Here is a 20,428-nt window from a genome sequence, read left to right on the forward strand (position 1 = left end):
CTTTCTCGTGCTAACCGGCGTCAGTTGGACACACCAAGTGAATCCAAGTCCTTCTCCACTTGATCTTTCCAACGCAGAGGAGGCCGCCCTCTTCCTCTGCTACCACCAGCTGGTACCGCATCGAATACTTTCAAAGCCGGAGCATTTGTATCCATTCGGACGACATGACCCAGCCAACGTAGCCGCTGGATCTTTATTCGCTGCGCTATGTCTATGTCGTCGTAAAGCTTATACAGCTCATCGTTCCATCGTCTGCGATATTCGCCATTGCCAACGTGCAAAGGTCCAAAAATCTTACGCAGAATCTTTTTCTCGAACACTCCAAGCGTCGCTTCATCGGATGTTGTCATCGTCCAAGCTTCTGCACCATACGTTAGGGCGGGCATGATGAGAGTCTTGTAGAGTGTTAGTTTTGTTTGTCGAGAGAGGACTTTACTGCTCAGTTGCCTGCTTAGTCCAAAGTAGCACTTGTTGGCAAAAAATATTCTACGTTGGATTTCAAGGCTGACATTATTATAGGTGTTACTGCTGGTTGCTAAGTATACGAAGTCTTTTACAACCTCGAAATTATAACTGTCAACAGTGACTTGGGTTCCGATACGCGAGTGCGCCGCCTGTTTGTTTGAAGACAAGAGGTACTTCGTTTTGTCCTCGTTCACCACTAGACCCATTCGGCGCATTGTGAATATTTGGTCGATAGTAGACTTTCCAGGTCTAAAGCCACACTGATAAGGTCCAATCACACAATACGCTCGCAAGAACCTTATAGGCGATGTTTAGAAGACTAATCCCGCGGTAATTGTCACAGTTTGCAGGATCGCCCTTCTTATGGATTGTGCAAAGCGCACATAAATTCCAATCGGCAGAGATGCTTTCATCTGACCATATTTTGCATAGAAGTTGATGCATGCACCTTACGAGCTCCTCGCCGCCTTGTTTGAATAGCTCAGCCGGCAGTTCGACGGTGCCCGCCGCTTTGTTGTTCTTTAGCCGCATTATCGCTATTCTCCTCGTCATGGTCGGGTAGCGGAACGACAATTCCGTTGTCACCGATTGGGGTATCGGATCTTCACATTCTCTGTGACATGCTCTTATGCTGGATTCTGGTGCTGCAGACTACCATGTTTCGGGCCCCGGCGAAGTCGATCAGCCTCTCTCCGTTACCGGATGTTTCGTTGTGCAGGCTGAATTTTCCGACTGTGGGACCAAAAATTCCCTCCTTGCCCACCCTGGCGTTAAAGTCGCCAAGCACGATTTTTATGTCGTGGCGGGGGCAGCGCTCATAGGAACGTTCCAGGCGCTCATAGAAAGAATCTTTGGTCGCATCGTCCTTCTCTTCCGTCGGGGCGTGGGCGCAAATTAGCGATATGTTAAAAAAACGGGCTTTGATGCGGATTGTTGCGAGACGCTCGTCCACCGGAGTGAACGACAGTACTTGTAGACGAAGTCTCTCCCCCACAACAAAACCGACACCGAATTTGCGCTCCTTTGCATGGCAGCTGTGGTAGACGTCGCAAGGTCCTATGGTTTTCTTTCCTTGCCCCGTCCATCGCATCTCTTGGATGGCAGTGATGTCAGCCTTTACTCTCGCGAGGACATCGACCAGCCGGGCAGAGGCACCTTCCCCATTAAGGGGACGGACATTCCAGGTGCATGCCCTCAAATCATAGTCCTTAGTTCGTTTGCAGGGGTCGTCATCAGTATAGGGAGGTCTCATCCGAGGCTTTTTCAAACTTTTTAAGTGGCGGGTCCCAAACCCAACGCACAACCAGCTATCCTGGAATGTTTCGCCTTCTCACGTTAGCTCACTCCCGAACGAGTGTTCGGAAGCTACCCAGAGGATACGTGGGCTAATCCCGGCCGTTGTGAGCTGCTTGAACCATATGCAGAAGAATCGTCCTGGCCATTCCCAAGTGAATGGCGATCAGTAACTTTCCCCACTCGCGTGGACTTCTACACATGGAACCATCCATCCGATTTAGCACGACAAAAATCGGCTCAGATTGAATAATTATTTTGCACGCAGCTCTTTTTGTACATTATGGAATTGGTACAACTGTGGTCACGCTCGAGTAGGGTGTAGTGTCCAATCTCCGGAGACTCCAATATGCCTTCTCCTTGAATGCGACGCAATAACACGAAGAAGGTTGAGACATCTCGTCCAATTGCAGCCAGAAGAAAGGCACATACGTTCAGCCCAACCCAGCTCTATCTTAAGTTTTATACGGAAACTTGGTTTGGATGAGGTACTGCGGTCAGTAGAGAGCTCTAAATGCCATGAGCTCCTGTGCAAACCTCAAATCTATACATATATCTACAGTATTGGACAAAAAAAGAAGGTACCTTTAAAATGTGTGATTATTAAACTTTATTTAAAAATAAAAAATTGGTTACGAAATTGGTTTCACACAAATATTACTAACATAAAAATATATTTCATTGGAATATATTTCATTCAAATATTTTTTTCGATCCTTTATTAGAGACCAAAATTGGCAATTTTTGATTTACCAAAGCGTACTTAAAAATAATGTTTTTAAAACTAAACATGATGCATGGTAAACATGGCATGGTCCAGAATCAACCTGAGAGATCACGTAATCCAAATACGAAAACTGCTCTTCAATTAATCAGTTTTTCCTGTAAGAGCTACCCTTATTTAATTGTCCTTACTTTTCCATCTATGAAAGCCAAATGTTATATCTAACCCGAAAATATTACTTTTCCCAATCTTTTTTCGTCAGTATTTAATGCAGTTTAGCCCATTGAAAAAGTTATTGCGTACAGTTTGCGAGCTAATTTCAACATCATTTGATTGTTTTCAGTTTACCGTAGCGCAGAAACATGGACTATAACAACTTCTGATGCGATAGAGAATCTTTCTCTCTCTGTTCGTCTCGAACGGAGAGAGGTATTGTTAAATATGAAAGTATTTTTTAAGCATTATGGAAAGAATAATGAGATGGCGCCTATCGTGTTACCGTTACCTTGCACTCAGCGAATTTGACAATGAGTGGCGTCGTATTAGCACCAGTATGGCCAGATTATCAATTTCGTAACTTGATTTGGCTTCTTTTCTTTTTTTGTATGTAGTCTCGGAGTTTTCGTTCTTTCTTCATGACATTTTTCTAGCCTGTTCCAATTAAAATGTAATGTTTATAATTTCGTAAAATATACATTTTTCTTAAATTAGTTCAATAATTCACTCAGCTTCATTTATCCTTGCTTATTTTTTAACATCTGGCCGCATTGCCCGCGATTGCGGATATTGCTGTTGTTCTTCTCCTTTCAGCAGTCAAATCTCTCTCTCGCTACTGCAGTGTTGCCTAGCTTTGGATATAAAAACGCACTGAAATGCCCATTTTTATAGAAAATAAAATACCAAATTTTTATTGAATTACTTAAAGAACTTCGTATGCGTGACAAATTTCTTGTAAAATGTGCGTTTTTTTGTACAATTTAATTTATGAGTTTTTTTTTTGTTAAGCGAAACTCTTTTGTTAAGGGAACAACTTTTTTCTATATTTGAGATTATGTAACTAGATAAGGTACTCTTTTTGTAAAAATGCAGTTATGATTTCTACAGTATTTTCTGATTTTTTTTGTTTTTGATTATTTTTACTATGAATACACCGCTTCATGCGCTAAGTCGCAGTAAGGATTGAGGGCCGGAAGACACGATTAAACCTCTATGGTTTAAATTCGCATTCAGTAAATTCAAACGCTTTTTAAAATGTGTAAAAAGGTTCAATGTTAAGAAGAGTTGAGAGAAGAAGATTTCATATTTGTGGTTTGGTAAGTGGTGTAATGGATTGTCCGGCATTACAGCTAACTATACAATTTCTTATTCCTGCGAGAATTCTTCTTTTTAATTTTCCTTTTAGCGTCAAGACCCTTAGTACGAATTACGCAAGCAATTCCCCATTATCGCGTTCGTTTCGAGAGCTATAAGATATGTCGAATTCTATTATACTTGATTTTTCCCTGCCCAAGAATGTTTTTACATTATTAAATTCAATTTTATTCTAGTGCTTTCCGTACTTAGTTCTAAGTTATCCTTTTAGTCAGCACAAAATTTTGTAATTTATAAACTTTTTTGAAACATAAATAAATAAATATGTACCACAATCCATTCTTTAACCACCTGTATAGATTGAAGTGTCGAAGTTACTTAGTGAAGGTCCCTTACTTTATTCTTCCCGAGATGGAAAGAGAGTAGCAAAATTCCTAGTGAATGTCGTAGAATTCTGCCCGCTTATTTCATTCGTATTCATACACTCGTCCAATCAGTCGTTGTTCAGACGGCAACGAAGTATTGTGAGTGGATACTACCGCTATCACTCCCCTGTTACGCCAGCAAATCCTTTGATTTCTTCGAATTCGCTGAGAGACGTTTAACGATCTGATGTTGGCTTTACCTTCTAAATTCTCTATCGTTATTACCCATCATCGGAAGCAGGCCCGACGAGAGGGGGGGATCGGGTACTTTTTCCCCCGGGCCCGAAGTTTTCAGAGGGGCCCGGACTCGAGATTATACGTATTTATATGAATTAGACATAATTTGAAAGGGCCCGCCTTTGCAATTTTCCCCCGGGGCCCGGATTTTCCCCCGGGCCCGGATATGCTCTCTACGGTCCTGATCGGAAGTAATAAGTATGATTAATTATATTGTATAAAAAAAAATAATTCAAATTAAGTGCTAAAAATTTTCGAGCTCTATCCACGGGCACTAATAAATTATACAAATTCTACGTCGCTCTACACACTTGACAATGTCACGTAAATACAATAAAGAAATTTAAGAATTATCGTTGAAATTTAGTGAGCTAATTGGTGAAATAAATCAATATTTAGCCATTCATTACCACATACCACTACACACACATGAATATATACACATATATAGTATGTATATATAAATATAATTGGCGCGTACACCCTTTTTGGGTGTTTGGCCGAGCTCCTCCTCCTATTTGTGGCGTGCGTCTTGATGTTCTTCTACAGGTATTTGTTTTCAAAACCGACCACAAGTTTTCGATTACGTGCTGACCTGGTTATTATTCCGAAGTTTCAAAAATGTATATTAACCATATTTGTGCCATCTGTGCCATTTACTTAGATAAAGTGAAAATCAGCATATTTGAACCAGAGCAAAGCCAGGGCTTAATCTCAAAATTTACGATAGCGTTGTATAGTGACTTATCACGAATATAATAATATAATAAGACGTATCAAATGAGAAAAGTTTTACATTAAGATTTGTAAAACGACGACTCTAGAAGTTAGTATCAAACGAATTTGGAAATTGGCGCATTCGATTGATGATATTTATCTCGATTAATAGGAATTATGTTTTCATTGAAATTCATTCCAATAGTTTTAGCCTTTGGGGAAAAGATTTTACAAGTTGTTGTTTTCGAAGATAGATGCATTATGGCACCTAATTCATATGCCTTCTTCTGAACTAAACGATATTCTTGATCTGCACGGTAACCCTCTAAACAAATTTGGCATATCAGTCTTTTTTGCCTCTCGCTAATCGGCTCCAATTGGACACACCAAGTGACGCCAAGTCGTAAGCTGGATGAGCTAAACAAATCTTATAGTTAAATAAAACGCTGAAAGCTCTATCACCTGGAACGCTTGGGATGGTATTCTAGTTAACATTACTCCACTTACTCCACTATCCATTCATACGATATGATTTAATCAACTGAGGCGCATATACAGCTCACTGTGCCATCGTATGCAATATTCGCCCTCGCCAATACGCAAAAGTCCATCAATTTCCTTTAGAATTTATCTTTCGTACACTAGAAAACAAAAAACAGTCTCATTGAATGTTGTCATCGTCCAAGCTACTAGATCTCGATATACAGAGTGGAGATGAATGAACAAAATCAGATCGCTAACCGATTCTAATTGAAGGAATCAGCTGATTTGTTGACATAACAGGGTTGCGGGAGCGGTTTGTTCACAACAAGACTTAAAAAATTAATCAAGAATACGTGTGAACTCAGCGGGCGTCATTCCGCTGCCGAGTCCCCTATGACGTGGCAGCCGAAGTTACTCTCACAAATTTGCTTCCGATAGCTAAATCTAATAATCTATTTGGCCGAGTTTTACGCAGACGCGGAACGGCAGATGGTCTTTTATAAGACAGAAATACATTCGAAGGTTTAAAATTGCCTGCCGACGAGCGACAGCTATTAAAAAAATTATCTGCCATCTCTCCTTTATTATACTAAAATGTAATGGCCTATAAAACTGCATGCCCATAAATATTCTAAAAGGTTAACATTTTTTGGAAATTTGTTACATTGTTGTGAATTTTTTACAAACTTTGATTTTTGATATACTGATGACGACCCCTGCAAACGAACGAGGGAATATGATTTGAGGGCATGTACCTGGAATGTCCGTACCCTTAATGGGGAAGGTGCCCCTGACCAGCTGGTTGAGGTCCTCGTGAGAGTAAAGGCTGACATCACTGCCATTCAAGAGATGCGATGGACGGGACAAGGCAAGAAAAGCGTAAGTCCTTGTGACTTCGGTGTTGGATTTGTTGTGGGAAAGAGGCTTCGTCACCAAATACTGTCGTTCACTCCGGTGGACGAGCGTCTCGCAATAATCCGTATCAAAGCCCGTTTCTTTAACATCTCGCTAATTTGCGCCCACGCCCGAAGAAGAGAAGGACGATGCGACTAAAGATGCCTTCTATGAGTGCTTGGAACGTTCCTATGAGCGGTGCCCCCGCCACGACATAAAAATCATGCTTGGCGACTTCAACGTCAGGGTGGGCAAGGCGGGAATTTTTGGTCGCAATGTCGGAAAATTCAGCCTGCACAACGAAACATCCGGTAACGGACAGAGGCTGATTGACTTCGCCGGGGCCCAAAACATGGTAGTCTGCAGCACCAGATTCCAGCATAAGAAGATCCCCCAAGCCATCTGGCTGTCTCCTGATCGAAAAACGTGAAACCAATCGATCATGTTGTGGTAGACAATAAATGTACATCTAACAGAAGATCGCCACTCGACTCTCACTCCTGCTCTCAGAGAGTACTGCCCAACCAACCGGCATGCACGAGCAATGAAGCAACATTTCTCGTTCTCTACGTACCGCCGCCGAAGAAGAAATCGGATTCCAGCGAGCCCGAAAAAACAGTTGGTATGACGAGCAATGTCATGCTGCCGCAGAAAGAAAGGATGCCGCCTATAGACCACGCTGCGATTGGGCGCAACGCGAGCCATGTGGGATCGCTACAGAGAGCTAAAAAAGGAAGAGAGACATATTATCCGAAAGAAGAAATGAGAGGCCGAAATACGTGAGTACGAGGAGCTTGAGATGTTGGCCAATAGGAACAACGCCCGAAAATTCTACCAGAAAGTTCGGTGGCTTACAGAAGGTTTTAAGACCGGAGCGTTTTCCTGTAAGAACAAAGACGGCGATCTGGTGAGTGACATACAGAGCAATATTAAATTATGTAGGGAACTCTTCTCGAACCTGTTCAACAGTGAAACCTGCGCATGTCACAGAGAATGTGAAGATCCGATACCCCAATCGATGACAACGGAATTGTCGTTCCGCTACCCGACCATGACGAGGAGAATAGCGATAATGCGGCTAAAGAACAACAAAGCGGCGGGCACCGTCGAACTGCCGGCTGAGCTATTCAAACAAGGCGGCGAGGAGCTCGTAAGGTGCATGCATCAACTTCTATGCAAAATATGGTCAGATGGAAGCATGTCTGCCGATTGGAATTTATGTGCGCTTTGCACAATCCATAAGAAGGGCGATCCTGCAATTTGTGACAATTACCGCGGGATTAGTCTTCTAAACATCGCCTATAAGGTTCTTGCGAGCGTATTGTGTGATTGGACCTTATCAGTGTGGCTTTAGACCTGGAAAGTCTACTATCGACCAAATATTCACAATGCCCCGAATGGGTCTAGTGGTGAAAGAGGACAAAACGAAGTACCTCTTGTCTTTAAACAAACAGGCGGCGCACTCGCGTATCGGCACCCAAGTCACTGTTGACAGTTATAATTTCGAGGTTGTAAAAGACTTCGTATACTTAGGAACCAGCAGTAACACCTATAATAATGTCAGCCTTAAGCCGTTAGTTTTGCGAATTAAATTGGGCGTTGTGGAATGTTTCAATAACAGTTTCGTAAGCCTAGCCGCTTCGTTTGTACTTTCTATACTGCCACAGAAGTCTTTCCACGATTCTCTTTTGGCCTTACGTATCTCTTTCTTATACGTACGTCGTAGATCGTTATATTCCTCCCAGCAGGATTCATTGTCGGCTGCCCGTGCCAGCTTATAGAATTCTAATACGCTTCGCCTTTTTGGTCCCAACTCCTTGTTCCACCAAGGTGGCTTTGATCTACGTTTTAAGCGTAGGGGAGTCACCGTTCTAACACTCTCTTCCATTTCAACTGAATCTGAGCTGAACCTGCGAGGTCTCAATGGTTTTTGCATTAGCAATTTCCTAAACAAATCCCATTTTGTATTTCTGGGATTTAAGAAATCAGGAAGGACGAATATAGAAAACTATTGTATTATAAAACCTACACTCACATACTGGTGCGAAGCCAGGGCGCTGAAATCCAATGAAAGCGATCGGTTAAATTGTTTTGGAAGACAAATTCTAAGAAAACTATTATCCTTTTTAATCTGACGTTAAATATGTCTACATTCGTCCCGAAAAAACAGCATTTATGTATACTTCATTATTACCTTTTAAAGAAAAGTGTAGCTGAAACGTGTCGTATATTGATCAATATTTACGGTAATAACGCTTCATCAAATACAACTTGTAAAGAGTGCTTTCGACGCTTCCAAAGTGGCAATTTCGACGTGAGTGCGTGAGTGATAAAGATCGCGAAGGAGCACTGGAAAAACTACAACAATTATTGGATGAAGACGCATGTCGGAGCCATTATGATATGTCTAAAGAGCAGGATGTTGACAGATCAACCGTCGGTAAACGTTTGACCGCGATGGGAATGATCCAGAATGCAGGTAACAAGTAACTTCAAGTAACATCAATTGAAGGAGAGAGATATCGATGGATGTTTGGTGACGTGTGAGATGCTTCTCGAACGGCAAAAAAGAAAAGGTTTTCTGCATCGCATCGTCACTGGCGATGAAAAATGGATCTATTATGTTGACCCTAAACGTCGAAAATGTTGGACCCTGCCCCGTGGACCAGGTCCATCGACATGAAAAAAAAATCCTGCTTAAAAGGTTATTTTGTGCATCTGGTGGGATCAGAAGGGTGTCATCTATTATAAACTCCTTAAACTATCGCAAACCATCACTGACGATCGCTACCGACTGCAGCTATGCGTTTGAATCGAGCTCTCAAAGAAAAGCGGCCGGAATGGGACGGTAGACTTGACAAACTGATTTTGCTACATGACAACGCCAGGCCACATGTTGCTCAAGCGCTCCAGAAATATTTAGAGTGACTGAATTGGGAAACCTTGCCCCACCCGCCATATTTTCCAGACATTGCATATCCGGATTACCATCTGTTCCGATCAATGGAGGCAGCTCTTCTTGGAGTGTGGCTCACTTCTTACGAGAGCATCGCAAACTGGCTCAATGAATGGATCAACACAAAATAACTCGAATTTTTCGTCAGAGGAATCCGTATGCAGTAAAATTGTAGATTCCAATGGCACATACTTCAAATAATGCCGTTTAAATAATTCGCAACTTTGGCTAAGAAAGGACGGAAACTTATTCCCATACCAACATACATTGGGCCCACTTCGAAAAATGTTCTAGACTTAACCTTTACGAATAACCTTACGATGATGGAAGATTGAAGAGTGTTATTAACGCCTCCTTTCTCCGACCACAGATACATACATTTCAGAATAACTTTCACGCCCACTTTTCTAGAAAGTAATCTCCACTTTGCAGCTTGTGTTCTGTCTTGTGTGGCAATAGATGCATCTTTCTAACATATTCTTGTATAAAAAAATGTGAATATATTTTCATTTAATTACAAATATAACCTTAAATTTTAATTACCAGCACGCTATTCAAGAGTTAAGTTTTAACGATGGGTAAGTTCAGGAGTGAGCAACGTGAGTCAGTTCTTAATAGCAAAACTCCTGGTCAGTGGTAGCAGCTATAAGAATGAAAACTCTTACCTTAAAATAGTTTCACCGGGAGATTATATGCAAGTATCACGTATTTCTTTATCAATGAAAACTCGTATAACTCATACCTATCTCAGCAAAAATAATAATAATGACTAGAAATATTCACAACAATTATCGAATATAATAAATACTATTTTTCAGATTACTATGTATAACAAACATTACAATTAGAAGTACCGGTTGGTATATCTAGAGTTAAGTACAATACATTAAATATATGTGTATGTACAATATATTACAATAGAATATAAAAGAATGCGTACTTGCACTAGTGCGAGGGTCAAATTAATAAAAAGAAGGACTTATCTAATAGATAAACAGCAAATTTACCACTCAACTTCCACACCTGTTATGCATTCGTACCAAAATCACGTTCAAAGGCATATGTACATATGTACGTAAGTATGCATAATTATTAAAACAATGCTAACAACCTTTTTACACGTTTTAGATAATCTAAAATGAGTTTAGAACTTTTGGTGTAGTGGAACGTCGTGCAATCAAAACGCCAACCGATCTCTCCAACACTTGCCGTTAAAGCGAACTATGCATGTAAATACACTTGCGAGTATGAACACTTACGTTATAATTTTGTATATGTATATGTATATGTATATGTAACCAATTATCACGGTCTGCCAAAGAATCGACATCTCAAGCATTTCTAATCAAACCCAATGGTCATTAAATACCAATACATACGAATTTACTTATTAGTTCAAGATAACAAATTTCAGCTACAAATTAACTATCTTTAAAAGCTTACTCCACATAACGGCTCAGAATATTTCGTTAATTGCGCTGCGGCCGCCTAGATCGCGAAATGTACCGCAACATCAAAGTGAACGGGTGTGTTGTCCTTTTAGCCGTATTGGCCTTTATTATATCCTGCGAAGCGGCAACACACGGTATCCCGCCACAGTATGCTGAGCATCCTGCAGCACGTGTTGTGGACGGGCAAATCGTTGCTTACGGTGAAACGCGCGCCGATTTGGATTATCGGTTACCAAACGCCACCGAACCAGTGCACTATGACGTTGAACTGACGACGGATGTGCACAATGGCACGAAGGAATTCACAGGCACTGTGAAAATTCTGTTAAAAGTTATCGAGGATACAAGGACCATAGTTTTGCATGCTCGTCAATTGGCAGAATTCAATGCAACCGTTACAAACGCAAACGAAACGAGTGGTACTCTGGAGCAGCTAAGCACCGCGTATGAGGAGAAACGTGAATTTCTTAGTCTAACACCAACAAACCAGTCACTCACCTTTAGCAAAGGCACTTTTTGGGTTTTAACCATCGCTTATGCAGGGGAATTGCGTACCGATAATGGTGGGTTTTACTTGTCCACCTATAGTGATGAAGAAGGCAATGAACGGTAAGTGAGATCTTGATTAATATCATCGGAGTACACGGTTTTGCACCAGAGCAACAAAAGTATATTTCTAATAGTCCAGTCAAAAGAGACAAAAAAAATAGCCAACTAAGTAATTTTAGGAGTATGCGAGTTTATGGTTTTATTATGTAAAACCCATCACTGTGAACTTAAATTTGAGTTTTCGGGGTCGGGGGTTGTGTCCCGCGGCCGCCATCTTGGAAATAAGGGTGCAACTGGTTTTTGCGATTATCTCGTGAATTTCGAAAGTTACGAAAATTTTGTTAAATACTTTTTTGTAGATAATAATATTATCTACAACTTTCATTCAAAACTTTTTATTGTAAAATTAATCATAAAAAAGTTATAAACAAAATTACGCGAGAAATTAAGGGATGAATTTTTTTCAAGCGTAATAACTTTTTTTTTTTTTTTTTTTAAATTTTAAGAAAAATAATACTCAATTCAAGAAAATTAGTAATCGACTATATCATGTCTATGCCATCTCAATCGATTTTCAGGTGTAGGAAAATTTAGAAACATGAAAATTTCAAAATGCGATATCTCAGCGAAAAAAAATGATATTTGAGCAAACTCAACGCCATTTGAAAAAAGAAGGCTTGTGTTTAAAGATGCCATCCTTTAATTTTGGTGAAAGAAAACATCTGCAAGGCTACATTACCTCAAATATGGGCAAAAACGGTGTTTTTTGCACTTTTAGGTTAGGATATCTCGAAAACCAGAGCCGATAGAGCAATTCTGAGGCCAGATTTGGATTCAGCGCATCATAAACCTTCGGAAATATATGGTCTGGTTTCTGGGTCTGAATGTTGGTTAAATTTTGTCGGCCTGTGTAATCATGTACGCGCTTCGCTAATGTAATGGTTGCTCCGCTTAGCAGCTCAAAATCATAAGACTAAATAAAGATAGCGAAAAAAACTTATGGACAAAAATGTTTACAAAAGAATGCTCTATAAAAAAGCTCTGATGCATATTTTCCATAAAATCAATAAAAAAAAAGTTATTACGCTTGAAAAAAATGCATCCCTTAATTTTTCGCGTAATTTTGTTTATAACTTCTTTATGATTAATTTTATATTAATATACAATAAAAAGTTTTGAATGAAAGTTGTAGATAATATTATTATCTACAAAAAAGTATTTAACAAAATTTTCGTAACTTTCGAAATTCACGAGATAATCGCAAAAACCAGTTGCACCCTTATTTCCAAGATGGCGGCCGCGGGACACAACCCCCGACCCCGAAAACTCAAACTTAAGTTCACAGTGATGGGCTTTACATAATAAAACCATAAACTCGCATACTCCTAAAATTACTAAGTTAAATCTTCTTTTGACTGGACTATAAGGAAATTTTCAATGCTGATTGAGTTTTTTGAGATAATTCAGACGGCAATTTTGTGCAATTTTCAACCATAAATCAAAATTTAGAAATGAAGTGCGGCGTAACTTTTTCATTTGTATACTTATGAGTTTGTGTCATATATTTTGGCTGGGGAAAAAGAAATCCATTACGTTCTCGGTTGATGACTGTAGTGATCGATATCTCGTTAAGTAGCGATCAAGCCATTTAACCCTTCCGTGGTAACCTCGGGTCACTTGTGTCTCGGCAAAAGTGACTCATGGTTGTATCTTGTGGAGGGGCAAAGGGAGCCCGTCCGATATATATCGAAAAAAATTCTATTGTAGTACCCTACAAAACCCTACAGCATGAGACCTCCAGTTCTTTACCAGCAACCGTGAGTGATAGTTCAATATTTGAAAAGGCCCGAGTGACCCGAGAATACCGTGAACGTGTACCAAAAAAGTAAGGTACGAACATTTTTTTTTGTTTTTTTGCTTTATTTGTAATGAAAAAAAATGTTTATACAAAAAAAAACTTTTAAGTAACAACAGTATAGCGTTTAATTATTTTTTTTTTTTTTTCAAATATAAACACGTGTTTACGAAATTTAAGTGTTTAAACGTAATGGGGGAAAACCGAAAAATTATTGTAACTAAAGAAACATGCACCTAGAATAAAGAATACAATGCACCTAGGATGAACAGTTATATATTATTAAAAAATTCTGAAAATTGCTGTTTTAGGAAATTTTTTTAAATTTGGACAGTGTGAAATAACCTGTTTCTTATGCTCAAAACTTAAGCATTCAATTTATGCTTCTTGTCAAGGTCACATTTCACACAAAAAATTGTTTTGCTGTTTTTGTTCGTTTCATTCAGTTGCGCGTTACAGGGCGTTATCAATGGAAGTTAGCAAAGAGAAAATTCGTTCAAATACATCTTTTCTTTGATAAAGTCGAAAAGGCAAACCAGACCGCTAAAATTGTGAATAGTGCTTATGGTGCTGCTACTGTAACAGCTAATTACGTGGGATTATTGTTTCATCGATTCCGTTGTGGCATTTTTGATGTTCGAAAAAATTTCGATAAAATCACAGAAATAATCGAGGTTGACCGGATGTTAGTAGTCGTAGCATCGCCCACGAGCTAAAGATCGACCATAAAATAGTTTTAAACCATTTGCGCACAAATTTTACGCAAAAATAATGGATGTCTTTTTCCCCAAACTAATAATATTCTAAATATACGGTAATCATGCATTCATGCCATGAAACCTTGGTAATTTCTCTCACTACTGCTCAAATATTAATTAATTAATTAATGTCACTCACTCGAAACACCTACACTTTCGGAGAAAAAATCCAGGGGAAAATATATGAACTGAATTTCAAGCGACATAGGAGCACCTGTTCTTTTGCAATTTAGCAATAATTCCGCGATAATTTGGCTGAAGTTGTCACTTTACTGGTTGCCAAAGATGTTATTGGCAATGTTTCAGAAAGATGCCCATACAGCCATTTCTTTGGGTATTAAACTTCACTTAAAGTTATCGTCGCCGGCGGCCGCGGCCGCCGTAGCCGAGTGGGTTGGTGCGTGACTACCATTCGGAATTCACAGAGAGAACGTCGGTTCGAATATCCGTGGAAACACCAAAATTAAGAAAAACATTTTTCTAATAGCGGCCGCCCCTCGGCAGGCAATGGCAAACCTCCGAGTGTATTTCTGCCATAAAAAAGCACCTCATAAAAATATCTTCCGTTCGGAATCGGCTTGAAACTGTAGGTCCATCCATTTGTGGAACAACATCAAGACGCACACCACAAATAGGAGGAGGAGCTCGGCCAAACACCCAAAAAGGGTATACGCGCCAATTATATATATATGTATATTTATATATATATATATATATATATATATATAAAGTTATCGTCAGCTATAAGTTTCCTTAGATTAGGTCCACCGACAATTTTTCTTTCAATTTAACGCAAGAGATCTTTGCAAACGAAACGAGAAAGCGCAATGTTACCAAAATGAAAAATCTCCACATTCCAACGACCTATCGAAAATCTGCGAAATATCAACAGATTTGAATTCAGCGCACAAAATTGCGTTAAGAAATACTTTCTTCTGCACGGGTACAAAAGTTGGACCGAATTAGCAATACTCATCGTAGCTCATGTACGCCTTCTAAATACTTCCAGTTATTTAGCAACGACACAATTTGAGTCGACCGATGCTCGTCATGCATTCCCGTGCTACGATGAACCTGCCAAGCGTGCGACATTCAACATCACTATTAATCATGATCCCTCATTAAATGCCATATCGAATATGCCTCTGGATGAAGAGAGAAGCAGGTAAGCAATAAATTCCTTGTGATAAATACTTATCGCTAATAAGTAATGTATTTTAATATTTCTAATCTAGACCTGGCTATTCCGTCTTCCCAGAGACTGTTATTATGCCAACTTATTTAGTAGCGTTCATTGTGTCTGACTTCGAATATACCGAAGGTATGTTGAACGCACTTCCACAGCGTGTCTACAGTCGACCGGGCACAACTCAGAATCAGGAATGGGCTTTGGTGTCCGGTATGTTGCTGATACAGCGTCTTGCCGAGTATTACAATGTGGATTTCGCATTGCCAAAAATGTATCAAGTGGGCGTGCCAGACTTTGCCGCTGGTGCTATGGAAAACTGGGGCTTAGTTACATATCGGGAGCAATACACGCTATACAGCAAGAATACATCGACCACAAGTACTCAGACTAATATCGCCACTATCATCGCTCACGAATACTGTCATCAATGGTTTGGCAACTTAGTAACTCCAAAATGGTGGACGTATCTTTGGCTGAAAGAAGGTTTTGCTACCTTGTTCTCTTGGCAGGCGACAGATGAGGTGAATGCAATGCTCGGATATCACACATGAAGCAATTTTTATATCATTTTTTTTTTCTTTATTTATTAGGCTTATCCTGAATGGGACATTTACCAGATGTTCCTTACCGACGACTATCAAACCGCACTTACTAGAGATGGTACAGGCCAAATGAACCCGATGACACATTACGTACAAACTCCATTTGAAATCTCGCAGCGTTACGATTCAATTTCGTATTCGAAAGCCGGTTCAGTGCTTTATATGTGGCAGTGTGCACTGACTGACGAAGTGTTCCGCCTAGGGCTGAATCTTTATTTGACAACGAAGTAAGTACGCTTAGAAATGTATGTCAACCCATTGAATGCGAATATATATTACTCCTATTACGTTTAAAAGCTGTGATAATGTCTTATAAGGAAGCTGATACTAGTATTCCTCAAACAGCCCTTTGAGATTTCAAGATAAAGAAACTATTAGGTTAACTATGAGACACTAGAAATAATTGAAGCTGAGCGCATTACTATGGTTCTTCCTTGCCTTAAAAACTTACACCACTAATTATACCCATATCACTAGTGATAACTTTGCTCGATGAATAGTTCTTGTAACAATCTAACGGTACGAAGATAAGATTAGATATATTATATGTATCTATATGTTAGTATATCTATGTAGAGATATGTGCGAATATTTTATGAGACTTTTCTACTGTATTTCTGAAAGGCATAAAAAAAACCTATATGAAAAATGGGAATTAGGTAGATAGGTAACTGGATAGAGGCTTTCACTTCGATCTTAAGATCATTTGTGCCATTTACTCTTCCCAATACCTTTGCCAGATCCAGTTCTTTCAATAAACGTAGGATGGTACTAGATTGGGCAGAGCGTGTACGCCGCTCCTCTCGCCGTTAACCAGAGTCGTTGGATCATAACCCGTAGCAGTGCACATTCCTTTGCAATATTCAATGGCCGGTAAGAATGGCAGTGAGCATTCTCAGTTTGTCCTTAGGAAGATTTATTAGGTGTTTATATCTCTTCTGATTATTCTCTTCCAGTAAGAAGTTGGCTTGTGTTTCTATTTACATATAAACATTAGGCTTGGAAGATAGTTGGAATATTGTTCATCGACGCCGACAGCTTTGTTTTGGAATCAAAAATATCAGCGTCCATACCTTCAGATGTTCCGAGCAATCTGTATACCATTACAGAGTGTTCCTTTGGAGTTTGTTCTCAAGAACAGGGAACTCTAGTTAGCTTTAAATCTCTTAAATCTTTTAAAATTTTGTGACCTTAACAATATTATCTCTGGTGAGTTGAGCAAGTGGGAGCTGCAGACTTAACAGTTCCATATTCTGGAATGAGATAATTTTTCCTTTGGCAAACATTCCCTAGTCATATAAAACCGGTTAGCAAAAAGTTAAAAATAACTATTTAACGCGAGTCAGATCGCGCACCATCTCCATCGTAGCTGTACGTAGTCCACACAACAGCTTTGTAAATTAGCATTGGTTTAATTACATACATCTCAGGATTCTTGGATGTAGACTGTTAATATGAACGGAAAAGAGCCCTGCTTCAGTCATTGTCATAACCTTGCTACTTTTTCGGGATTGCACATTTTATTATCCATATATGACTATGGGCCTTTCAAATCAGGTTTGTTCTCAAATTAAATTTTCAAATCAAATTTTTCAAATTCTGTTTGTTTCCAAATATTATACACACATTAACCCTTTTTAATCGTTTTGCTTTTTCCAACAGTCAATATGGTGCTGCGGATGAGTATCAACTTTTCGAAGCTCTGGGTATTGCGGCTGGTGCACAAAACGTGCCGCTGCCTGCCACCATGGCGGCTATGTTCTCAAGTTGGTCTCAACAATCCAGTTATCCTCTACTCACCGTTACACGTAATTACAACAATAACACATTCACCATAACTCAAGAAGCTTTCTACGATAATACCGACCTAAAATCAGACAAAACTTGGTACATCCCCTTGAATTATGCCCACAAATCAAATCCCGACTACCGTAACACCACCGCATCGCATTTTATGCTCAAAACGAAAGAAATCGAAATCAGCGATAATAGTCTAGCAGCTGATGATTGGTTGATTCTCAATAAACAATCGACCGGTTTCTATCGCATCAATTACGATGAACAAAACTGGAACCTTATCATCGATGAGCTGAAATCACGTCCATACAAATTCCATCCACGCAATCGTGCTCAACTTATTCATGACGTCTACAAGTTCAGTTCTACAGGTCGTCTCGACCAAGCCATGCTGTTGAATTTGATGGAATATATGACGAACGAAGATCAGTACGCACCTTGGTCTACTACCTACAGTGTAATCAGCACATTCATTAAATATCTGAGTGGCGATAGCGAATACAAAAATTTCCAACTCTTCGTGGCCTCAATAGTGACCGGACTTTATGAGAAGTTGGGTGTGAATGATATATCTGGCGAGCATCATCTTACCAAGTTCATACGTAATATGGCCATTAATCTCGCCTGCTTGTCAGGCATGGAGAGTTGTCTAGAGGAAACTAATAGTAAATTGAAGGGACTAGTTAGCAATGGTATCGCAATCGAACCAAATTTGCAATCTTATATATACTGCAATGGACTGCGCCAGTCCGGTGATGCAGAATTCGATTTTGTTTATAACCAAGTGTTACAATCAGATGATCAAGCGTTACGCACCTCACTCACCTCTACATTGGGTTGCTCACAAACCAGGTCTCAATTACAAAAATTTGTTGCTAGCTCAATCGATATGTCGGTCGATTGGCGTACGCAAGAGCGCATCACTCTACTCAGTGCGGCGTATTCGCGTAGCAGTGTTGGACTTTTAGTGTGTATTGAGTTCCTTAACGAAAATTGGGAGGCATACAGTAATTTGAATTCTGGTTTCGGTGGCGATAACCCACTTAATGCAGCAATGGTCGGTATGGCCAATTATGTAGTTAATGAGGAACAACAAACCGAAGTGAGTATAAAACTGAAAACTCTTCGAATACTTATGCAATAAGCCATAACCTCACGCCCACTTTTTGCTATATCTTTACAGTATTTGGCGTTGCTGACTAAGGTAAAGGACGGTGGTAAGGTACAAGACAATTTGGAGACGATCGCCAAAGCAAATATTCAATCTAATTTTGACTGGTTGAACAGAAATCGTGATCCGATTATGGTGTGGATGAAAGAGTTTGCTAAGGGTGGCAGTGCCACACTTAGCGCCACATTTGTATCATTTTTCACTGCGTTTACGGTTTTGTTGGTGCATTATTTGTAGATGAATTAGAATAGCTTTGTTACTGTAACAATATGCGGATAGATTTATTTAAATGAGGAGCTTTAACAGAAACTAAAATATTGCTCAAACTGAAAGAAGTGCACAAATCCAATAAAAAATGAAAGAAGATAGTTATTTTCTTCTTAGCATACCTTTATTGACTACAAATGGGTGTTCTGGCTTAAAAATACATCTCCGGAGATATCAGTATTCAGTGCTGTTCCTATTTCTTAGAGGACTGTAAACTAGTTACGATCACTTTTGTTTCTATTTCCATGTAATATGTAAATTTTCATTATTAAGAAGTAAAGATTTTGAAAACATTTAGTTAATAAAGTGTTTCTTAAAATATTTCTAAATATTTACGTTCTTTATTTTTTGCAAATAAGTATTTAATTCTGAAACAAAATTTTACAGAACGGGATCTGTGAATCCAAGTCTGCATTCAGAATGACCTTCGAAAATTATGGTAGATAGGTAGGTTGAAGTGGCCGCCGTAGCCGAATGGGATGGTGCGTGATTACCATTCGGAATTCACAGAGAGGTCGTTGGTTCGAATCTCGGTGAAAGCAAAATTAATAAAAACATTTTTCTTATAGCGGACGCCCCTCGGCAGGCAATGGCAAACCTCCGAGTGTATTTCTGCCATGAAAAAGCTCCTCATAAAAAAAATATGTGCCGTTCGAAGTCGGCTTGAAACTGTAGGTCCCTCCATTTGTGGAACAACATCAAGACGCACACCACAAATAGGAGGAGGAGCTCGGCCAAAGACCTAACAGAAGTGTACGCGCCAATTATTTTTTTTTTTTTTTTTTAGGTAGGTTGAAGTGGCAGTCGGTCTTTATACCAACTCACTTAGGCCGTACTGATTTATGATATTATCATACAACAGTAGCAGGTTATCTGCTACTCCTCGTTAAACTATTTTCTTTTCAGTACAAACCCATTGATCTAGCTGACACTTATTTCCATAAGGTCATCGGAACCACTCAAGAACGATGAGCTAAAATGTCTAAACCTAACGGCATGCTACATAGCCTCTTATTCCTCCTCACTCTTGCAGCTTTTGCAAGTGTGGAAATGAGGTACATTCAATCTGTACGCAAAGCAACCAACATTGAGGTGTTTTTGCTTGACCGAATGAGTAGCGCCTGATGTTCCATTTTGGCCAAATTATTTTTGTAGCGATATATGTCAGTCTATCAACCCATCTCGTGCTGGCTGAAGTGGCAATGCTACTTGTATCACGCAGCTTGTAGGTTGAGAGGGCTATACCTACAATTTCTGTCTTAAGAGAGAGGCGATTGTTAATGT

At 39.6% G+C, this 20,428-nt stretch overlaps 1 protein-coding gene across 1 annotated transcript in view; it reads left to right on the forward strand.

Moving 5' to 3' along the window:
• The window catches only part of LOC128871655 (uncharacterized), a 66,498-nt gene extending 47,023 nt beyond the window's left edge, over positions 1–19,475 (forward strand). The window contains exons 14-19 of the mRNA XM_054113582.1: positions 10,978–11,565; positions 15,128–15,283; positions 15,354–15,828; positions 15,898–16,136; positions 17,572–18,808; positions 18,890–19,475. Coding sequence (XP_053969557.1) covers positions 10,978–11,565; positions 15,128–15,283; positions 15,354–15,828; positions 15,898–16,136; positions 17,572–18,808; positions 18,890–19,114 — 2,920 coding nt within the window. The 3' untranslated portion in view covers positions 19,115–19,475. The remainder of the gene's footprint in view (positions 1–10,977; positions 11,566–15,127; positions 15,284–15,353; positions 15,829–15,897; positions 16,137–17,571; positions 18,809–18,889) is intronic.
• Positions 19,476–20,428: the final 953 nt, after the last annotated feature.

Source organism: Anastrepha ludens, chromosome 2, assembly GCF_028408465.1.
Source record: "Anastrepha ludens isolate Willacy chromosome 2, idAnaLude1.1, whole genome shotgun sequence".
NCBI classification, from domain to species: domain Eukaryota; kingdom Metazoa; phylum Arthropoda; class Insecta; order Diptera; family Tephritidae; genus Anastrepha; species Anastrepha ludens.